Source organism: Branchiostoma belcheri, unplaced genomic scaffold, assembly GCF_001625305.1.
Source record: "Branchiostoma belcheri isolate BF01 breed outbred unplaced genomic scaffold, Haploidv18h27 scaffold143, whole genome shotgun sequence".
Taxonomy (NCBI): domain Eukaryota; kingdom Metazoa; phylum Chordata; class Leptocardii; order Amphioxiformes; family Branchiostomatidae; genus Branchiostoma; species Branchiostoma belcheri.
In genome coordinates, this window is record NW_017802858.1 from 299,976 (window position 1) to 309,503 (window position 9,528).

General features: G+C 39.4%; 1 protein-coding gene and 1 long non-coding RNA gene across 2 annotated transcripts in view; both read left to right on the forward strand.

The window, feature by feature from the left end:
• Window positions 1–3,837: 3,837 nt before the first annotated feature.
• On the forward strand, window positions 3,838–6,379 carry LOC109464920. The gene is made up of 4 exons (XR_002139910.1): window positions 3,838–3,942; window positions 4,610–4,738; window positions 5,086–5,175; window positions 6,296–6,379. It is a non-coding gene; the product is annotated as an uncharacterized LOC109464920 (long non-coding RNA).
• A 404-nt stretch (window positions 6,380–6,783) lies between these two features.
• LOC109464894 (leucine-rich repeat and death domain-containing protein 1-like) overlaps window positions 6,784–9,528 on the forward strand; it is a 5,157-nt gene continuing 2,412 nt past the window's right edge. The window contains exons 1-6 of the mRNA XM_019761989.1: window positions 6,784–6,906; window positions 7,321–7,422; window positions 7,589–7,687; window positions 7,886–7,987; window positions 8,482–8,577; window positions 8,864–8,930. Of these exons, the coding sequence (XP_019617548.1) occupies window positions 6,784–6,906; window positions 7,321–7,422; window positions 7,589–7,687; window positions 7,886–7,987; window positions 8,482–8,577; window positions 8,864–8,930 (589 nt within the window). The remainder of the gene's footprint in view (window positions 6,907–7,320; window positions 7,423–7,588; window positions 7,688–7,885; window positions 7,988–8,481; window positions 8,578–8,863; window positions 8,931–9,528) is intronic.

A 9,528-nucleotide genomic window follows, 5' to 3' on the forward strand; every position in this document is an offset into this window, starting at 1 on the left:
GAAACATCTGAGCGTTTCCAAAATCATATCCATTCATATTTTTTGGGTGTATCTTATTACCTGGATGTCTAACCTTAACCAACAAATCACAAAAATATGCTAGACAGAAATAAACTTTGACCCCTGACCTCCACGAGGTAGAAGTCGTCTCCAGCGCTCCTGATGACCTTGACCTGTTCGCCCTTGTGCAGGTCTAACTCGTCTGTTCCGTCCACGATCACCGTCTCCAGGACTTCATAAGGGTCTGTATGGGGGGGAGAAATATTCAACATGTGTCAGTGAAGGTTAGACATCCAGGTAATAAAATACACCAAAAACAGTTACTCAAGCAACTGGATATGATTTTGGAAACAGTCGTTTTTAGAATCCGTTTCCAAAATCATATCCAGTTGCTTGAGTAATATACCAAAAGAGACTCCAGGCCGTACCGCTAGTTATAAGACTGGCCAGAACATCCGTATTGAACGCAATCGCGGCCCATTTTTTTTGGCATACATGTACATACAAGCCTCCCACTACAAGGGGCTAGGCAGACCACAGTTATCTATTACAACAGTATAGGTTGTGATAGAAAAAATAAAAATAAAGGTCTCCATACAAAGATCTCATTCAAGCCTCTTAATATAGTACAGAGGTCTGGAAGGGAAATGCCACAATTGTTCAAAGCTTACATAGCTTACAAAGAGTACAGTTACATTTATACATGAAATGTTTTCTTACATCACATTTCTTGGTAGTATATGGTTATTAAAAAATCTCAAGGAAATGGCTCTTTTGTTTGTCTACAATGATAAAAGCATAACTGACATACCATAGAAACGCAAGCAATGTTCTTTACCATTATTAAATGGCGTACATTATTCTTTCCAACATTTTCTGACAAAAAAATAGGGCTAGAATCTTCAAATCTATAATTATATATCATGATTATACATTAATTTGTAACATATTAGCGTGAAAGTGAAAGATCTTGCAATATCCAAGACATCTCACACAAACTGCATGAATTAAAGACACCTGTTGGTTGGGTTTCCTACAGCCACTACAGCACCTTAAGACAATCTCTCACCTCTGCCGTGTGAATGAGAGAGTCAAAGCTGGTCTCGCTGAAGACATTACTCCCCCGCCGTTGGTGGTTCGGCCCGGAAACCAGTCTCTGTCCGTGTAAGGAACAAGAGAAAGTCACTTTCACTCAAGAAAGGGTCTCCCAAGGAATTTCAGGGCAGAGGTGCTTCCTATCTGTTGATGTCGCAAAAAAATCTGTCAATTTTCATGAAAATACTTAGAGAAAACTCTAGATTTAAACATTCTGGGAGAGGTATCTGCTGTAAGGAACGAGAACGAAAGTCACTTTTACTCAGGAAATGACGTAATCCCACAGTTGCCATGGCAATGTGAGGTAAGAACGAAGCCTTGAGGTGCCGGGTTAGACCAGCAGACTAATCATGGTTTCCTCGGAAAGGGCCGTAAAAATAGAACGGCAGAATATTGGTCTGTCAGGTGGAATTTGGGTGGTAGGCTCAGCTCAGATTCTAACCTCAATGGAAAGCAACCTACAGGCCGATTTGAATCTCTACATATTAATTTTTCTGATGCAGTTATATATATGCAGGAAAAAGTATTTTGAACCCACCTGTCTGAGAAGCTTGCTGATGTTCTGGTGGTTGCCATAGAAACCGTCAATCATGCTGATGTGCAGAAGGTCGTTGGCTCGCTTGGGGACGTCCATCATCACTCCCAGGGCATGCTGGGTAATAGATGGCAACATGGCAAAAAAATTTACTTTTTTCCCCAATAAAAGTAACTTATAGAGTTGATTCTAATTTTCTTCTTCAACTTCTTTCGTCGGAAGACACAAAATCCATTTAATTTTACCTGACAGTGCCTGTAATGTAATAAAGTGGTAACACAGCAATATCATAATTATAATGGTTTTATTACTTTTTCTGACACTTTTTACTAAATGTCAAGAATATAGTGTATACTTGGCGTGTGCAATAGTATCCTAACATGTAATATGTAACTCAGTGAAATTCTTGGTACACTTGTGTACCCAAATAAAAAATTCAAGGCACACTTTATTCACACTACTATTCCACAAGAGCATTGAGATTTTTCCCAAAAACGTACAGTCAGCTTAAAAAGAGTTGTTTTACTTGAGTCAACACTGCAGAGGGAATTTGTATAGTGAAAAGGTCAATGATCATCACTATAGTAACCATGACCTGAGATGACCTGTGCTTCTTTGATCTAGATACTGTTATAATTCAGGCCTGCTTTCCCCATAGAATATGAGGCACAAAGTAAAAGTATGATTCAAAAGGAAACAAAACACACTATTACCCAACCAGGTAAGCTCAAGCTCAGAGAAAAAAAGTTTAAAAAATACTGAGCAACAAGATATTTGAGGATTAAGAATATAAACTTAATTACCTCTAAATCTGTGCTATCCAGCTTGGCTCTTGTGGTGTATTTAACCAGTTCCTGAAAAGAAAGATATAATATTTTATTTGTTTCTCATTTCATCTTTATACATTAGAAACATTGAAACAATTCCTGTTAAGTTGCACAGCATTTCTTGGTCGGTTGAAGTAGAACCACTTTGAATAAATATTGTACCAACTTATGTTTGTTTGAATGTAATATCAGTAAAAAGGACTCTGAAAGACTACAAGATATTGTGTATTCTACTAATCAAGATTCTAATAAAAAAACAAAACAAATGAAGCTGGTTTGTCCTATGATAGACGGGATAACATTACCTTCAGCAGAAGTTGGTATTTAGTGATCCTCTGCACAGGTTTGATGAGATAGTCTGATAATGTAAGCTTCCTCTCGTCACTTCTTTCGGTGTAGTCCTGATGGAAAAACAAACAAAAAGTATAATCAAATGACTGTAATTCACTTTATGTTCACAGTACCAAAATTTCACGGTCTGAGAAAAATAGACATGTTCACAGTACTATATATTCACGGTGGTGACAGGTGCAGAAAAAAGTCAGACCAGGTATTATTTGTTAACCGTAATGATAAGTTCACGGTACAGAAGTGATAGTGAAAACAGTGAGCATAACAGTACAGTGAAAAAATCAGGAATTACAATATGGTCTTGATGGTGCAAATGTAACAACAATAACAGACTTGTTCACTATAATGAGCTATGGGCCACCCAGCTGATTGAGAAAACTTATTAAATCATAAAACTGTCTGCAAAAAGTTTCCTCTGTCTGTGGTTTAGTGCCTTTTTCTCTTGGTTCCTTTTGTCACAGTGAAAGATTTTTTCTCTATACTGGACTCAAGTTGAGAAGGATGATAACCCTCATATTCACGTTAGTTAAGGAATACACATCATATCCTAAGTTTACTGGTTTCAGGATGTTCGTCTATGACTTTTTCTGAGAGATCTGCAGTGCCCCCTAACTCTGGCCAGCAGTACTGCAGGCTCATCCAACAGGTGGTTTTGTCAAGTTTTAGACAAAAGTGCAACAAACAACAATTCAGTATGTCACACCATACTTCTGCACTTAAGGCCACTCCAATTCAATGTGTTGGTTCTTGGTCACAAAGGAAATTCCACATGATATACAAGAAAACGCCTGATTTTGGAAAAAAAAAAACAAGAAATTTTGTTGCCTTTTGAAAGTGGTCACCATGCCAAAAATGGGCAAAGATGTCTGTTGCCATGGTGGAACGTGGATGGCAGATAAATATGAAGAGAGGAGACAAGACAATGCCATAGTTTTTGGTTTTGATAAGTTGTGTGCCAAAAGCTCCGCCTGGCGTCGATCTGGGTACTGCAGTTCTCAGCACACCTGGTGGGAGTGGTGGTCACGTGACCAAGTCAGGTAGGTTTGAAAAGAAAAGAGGAAGTTCTTCCCTCGAGCTCGTGTTGGTTTCTCCAGACCAGAAGAACTTCAAGATCTTCCCCAGAAACACTTTAAGGTAAGTCAGAAAGTCTTGAAGACGGGCTGTGGGGGTATTTAGGAAGGAAATCTTCAGTTTGATCAAAGAAATACAGTGAGTCATACCTGTGTGGGCATGTACCAACCCACCTCAGTCTCTCACCACAATACCGACAAAAAAAAAATACTCCTTGACGTAGAGGCTAAGAATTTCAATAGTATGAAAAAAGTCTTGTTTTAGCCTGTCTCTGCTATAAAAGTGGCATCTAAGCTAATGTGTGATTCGTGTAGTATTACTATACTGACCCACCCTCCATAACTTAACCAGGTGTTTTTCAGTACATTGTACATACTGGGTTAAATGTTGACCAGTCTGACATTATTTGCTGCTGTGTGTTGATACACACACAGGGAGTCCATTCGTGACGCCTGCTGTGTTGTGTTGCCCTTGGGACTCTCACTGAGGTTAGCGGTTTTGAAGTCAACTTATAAACATCAGACATGATATCCATCTAGGGACGGTTTATCCACATTTCTTTTATTTTGTTCATTTTGCTGTGAACAGTGAATAAAAGGAGCCGACACTGTGTTGTTTGTCTTGTTACGGTACCTGTGACCAACAAAAGCACCTGTGACCTTCGGACCTTGTAACCAAAATGGCGGATGGAGCGGTAACTACATAACTGTTTGTCTGACCTCTTTTACAGAGAATGCAGGAAAACTGCATCAGAATGGACTAAATCTGGCCCAGCAGACTTAGGACATTACCAGGACACACCGGTGTGTTTCACAACAGCTTAACTACAGCAGAAAAACTCATGGAGGAGAAAGAACAGGTTAGTGAAACTCTTCTTCACAAGTCCACAGTCAGCAAGAACAAACATAGCTACTAGCATGACTGCACCAAGTAGAAAAATGAACCAATAGAAGCCCTGAAGTATGATGAGCAGGTCAATTGTCCAACTTTTTCCACCACCAGAACAACTTAAAAACTTTTTCTTTCAAGGTAGTGCCTTCACCTCAGATTATGTTGTACGTGACACGTGACATGCTGACTATTGAGAATCAACAAATAAATGTATAGAGTAAGAGTATTAAGTCTTGACCAATTACAGCTCTTTGCATGCTCTGAGGCTTCTTAAAAGTAGTTTAAATATGATGTCTGGATGTTTCTGTTCTTCAGGAGCTGAGAGAAGCCGCCGGGCGAGGTGAGGAGGACAGAGTTAAACAGCTCCTGGCCGAGGGAGTCAATGTCAATGCTGCCGACAGCAGCGTAAGTTATTATATAACATTACATTGTATATATTAACAAATTCATGAAAGGATTTTGAAACACTTTCAAGTGTGCAGTTTTACAGATGAAGTTGATCTTTACATCAGAACACCTCTTTGTGCTACTGACTCTTTCAAGTTTTTCTTCATGCCAATGTTTATATCTAGTGAGTACATCTATACTACAACTATTTTCTTCATGTCTGATGATCCATGTCAGTGTTCAAAATACCTGTCTGCAGTGAGAAAATCTATCTGCAGATTGCAGACTGCACTGCAGTCTGCAATCTGCAGATAGATTTTCAAGATTGCAGGAGAAAAATTTATACAATCTGCAATTTTGCAGTAGGAAAAATAGGCTCCAGATTCAATAGCTTTCAATTTAGCAAACTAGAACTCTCTGGCCCCAAGGACAGACAACACTTAAGCCCCTGTTTTGAAGCAACAGGAGCTTCTTCACTAATTTGCATCATCCTTGTCTTGACTTGTCTATCTTTTGTTTCCCTTTCAACTTCCAAAAATTTGTCTTCACTAATTTGCATATGAATCAATAGTTCGTGCTTATAAACCTGCAATTCTCTTAGTGTCACTGACGAAAGGTAGTAGTCTGACCATATAAGGTAGCACCAAAATCATATATTGAGTTGCTTAAGAGTTAAGTACTGTTTTTTGTGTGTCTTTTATTAGTATGTTGTGTGGAAGGATGATATGTGGGTGTGATTACTAGTACATTTACAGGTAAGGTATGATTTTAGTTGTAGTACTAGTAGCTAGTGGGAGACAGCAGTGAAAGACCCGTGAAGACCAGTAAATGATAAATTTTCTGTGGAGAAGGATCTATAAAGTCTGAAACTAAAAAGAGTGATGGGATGTAAAATTTAAGACATTAATGGTTTGAGAAGGTTGTAGTATGGAGGCTTGTGTATTTTCAGAAAGTATTTTCTAATTGCAGAAGAAAATTTTGACTCTTCTGCAATGTTGCAGAGCACTGAAAAAAAGTATTTCGACCACTGCATGTTCTTACACTATACGGGAAGTTCCTGGAAGGCTGCAAAGATCACACTGTACATTGTACAAACCCCAATCTTACATGGAGGTCCTCTACTCTTGTCTCTGTACAGGAATGGACTGCTCTCCACAAAGCATCTATGAACGGCCACACAGGAACTGTACAGGCTTTACTCACAGCTGGAGCAACAATCGATAACTTTGCTGTTTACTTCAGTCTGTCTAGTAACTGTCCCTGTCCTCAGTTTGTATTGGAGCTATTGGTGTGATCATGTGACTGTCAGGCACTCAAGGCTATACTCATGGGAACAGGCTTGATAATATAAATATAAATCTTACATGTCTACTCTTGTCTCTGTACAGCAAGAAACTGCTCTCCACGAAGCATCCAGTCACGGCCACACAGGAACTGTACAGGCTTTACTCACAGCTGGAGCAATAGTCAATGCACGAAGTGACGAGGTAACTTTGCTGTTTACTTCAGTCTGTCTTACTGTCCCTGTCCTCAGTTTGTATTGGAGCTATTGGTGTGATCATGTGACCGTCAGGCACTCAAGGCTATACTCATTGGAACAGACTTGATAATATATATAAATCTTACATGTCTACTCTTGTCTCTGTACAGCAAGAGACTGCTCTCCACAAAGCATCCGAGCACGGCCACACAGGAACTGTACAGGCTTTACTCACAGCTGGAGCAACAATCGATGCAGAAAGCAACTGGGTAACTTTGCTGTTTACTTCAGTCTGTCTAGTAACTGTCCCTTTCCAAGTTGTATTGGAGCCTTTGGTGTGATCATGTGACCATGAGGCACTCAAGGCTATACTCATGGGAACAGGCTTGATAATATAAATATAAATCTTACATGTCTATTCTTGTCTCTGTACAGCAAGAGACTGCTCTCCACAAAGCATCTATGAACGGCCACACAGGAACTGTACAGGCTTTACTCACAGCTGGAGCAACAATCAATAACTTTGCTGTTTACTTCAGTCTGTCTAGTAACTGTCCCTTTCCAAGTTGTATTGGAGCTTTTGGTGTGATCATGTGACCGTGAGGCACTCAAGGCTATACTCATGGGAACAGGCTTGATAATATATAAGTCTTACATGTCTATCTACTCTTGTCTCTGTACAGGGAACCACTGCTCTCCACAAAGCATCCTGTCAAGGCCACACAGGAACTGTACAGGCTTTGCTCACAGCTGGAGCAGCAATCGATGCACAAAACGGCATCTCGGTAACTTTGCTGTTTACTTCAGTCTGTCTAGTAACTGTCCCTTTCCAAGTTGTATTGGAGCTTTTGGTGTGATCATGTGACCGTCAGGCACTCAAGGCTATACTCATGGGAACAGACTTGATAATATAAATATAAATCTTACATGTCTACTCTTGTCTCTGTACAGGGAGAGACTGCTCTCCACTGTGCATCCGAGCACGGCCACACAGGAACTGTACAGGCTTTACTCACAGCTGGAGCAACAATCGATGCACGAAGCGACACGGTAACTTTGCTGTTTACTTCAGTCTGTCTAACTGTGCCTGTCCTTAGTTTGTATTGGAGCTAGGTGTAGTAAATGATAAAGCCACTGACACGTTGGTGTGTTCATGTAACCGTCATGCAGGCACTAAAGGCTATACTCATGGGAACTGTACAGGCTTGATAATATAAATTTTACATGTCTACTCTTGTCTCTGTACAGGGATGGACTGCTCTCTACTCTGCATCCATCAATGGCCACACAGGAACTGTACAGGCTTTACTCACAGCTGGAGCAACAGTCGATGCACGAAGCAGCATCTTGGTAACTTAAATTGCTGTTTACATCACATTCTGTCTAACTGTGCCTGTCCTCAGTTTGTATTGGAGCCAAAAGACATAGAAAATAATAATATCATTTTCCCAGTGTCCTGTGCTGTATAATTATAGTCACATAAATTGTACAAAGATTACATTGATACATGTAACACTTGTCTGTATTGGTTGGAGCCTTACTTGTGTTGTTAAAACTTTAGGGTTATATTTGAGCCATGTCAGGACTTGTATGGGGGACTAAAGGGGCCGGTGTAGTCATTTGGTTACATGGCCAGACTGTTACATGTATGTATGGGTCAGTAAATCCTAACAATTTACTTGCCTTACCTGTGTTGGCCCAACTTTCGGGTTAAATATTTGAACCAGGACTTGTATGGGGGACTAAAGGGGCCTGTGTAGTCATTTGGTTACATGGCCAGACTGTTATGTTCAGTGTGTAGATACTTTAAAATTTGACCATCTCACACTTTGCTGTACCCACAGAATGAGACTCCCCTTCATGCAGCAGCAAGGAGAGGACACCCTGAGTGTGTCAGAGTACTGCTGAGGGCTGGAGCCAACACTGTCATAAGGAACAGTGTAAGACACTTGGACTTTGTCATTTGTCAATCATTGGTGCTGAGAGAGGGAACATCTGCTCTCACTACTGTTACTGATCTTGTTATATGGTTGTATAGTTTTACTTAAAAAAATATATCAGACTAAGCTCTTAGTAACTATTCTGACATAACATCAAGAGGGGTTATAAATATCATAATCTTATGACAAACTCCACTTGCACAACAAAAGCATCAAAAGGGCAAAACTGTTGTGATGATGATGTTTAGTGTTGATGACTTCATGGATGTGTTGACTTTACATACAGGATAAGAAGACAGTAGAAGACCTTGCAGTACAAGAGGATGTGCAGCAGGTGTTCCAGTTGTTTAAAGTAAGCCCAAAATAAATCCATTACTGATAGTAAAACATGTGGCTTGTAACTACTGCATTACTGGTAGTACATATCATGTCAAACACTTGTTATACATTTAGTTCTTATTTGCCTAAAGAATGATAGAATTATAAAATTCTAAGTGTTGAAATCCTGTTGTTCCCTGCAGGGTAAGACATCAGGGCAAACGAAGCATCTCAAAAGCGCTGTCTGGTGATGTATTTTAATTTCCATTCAACTGTGATTAGTGCTAGGTACCTAAAGTCATGGTTAGTTTCATGTCCAGATCCAGAGGTTTAGGTTCACCTAAACACCTGGCCTATACAAAATTGCATGTTGGCAATATATGTATGTGTGTAACTTTATATATATGTATGTATATGTATGTATATGTATGTATATGTATATGTGTGTGTGTGTATGTATACATATATATAATATTGTAGAGAATACACAATGTGAACACAATTTACCCAATGTCATAATGAATTATACCAACACAGATTAACTATCATGCTAATACAGTAAATTATATGCTTACTTGTCAAGCAACATATGTATATGTATATGTATATGTATATGTATATGTATATGTATAT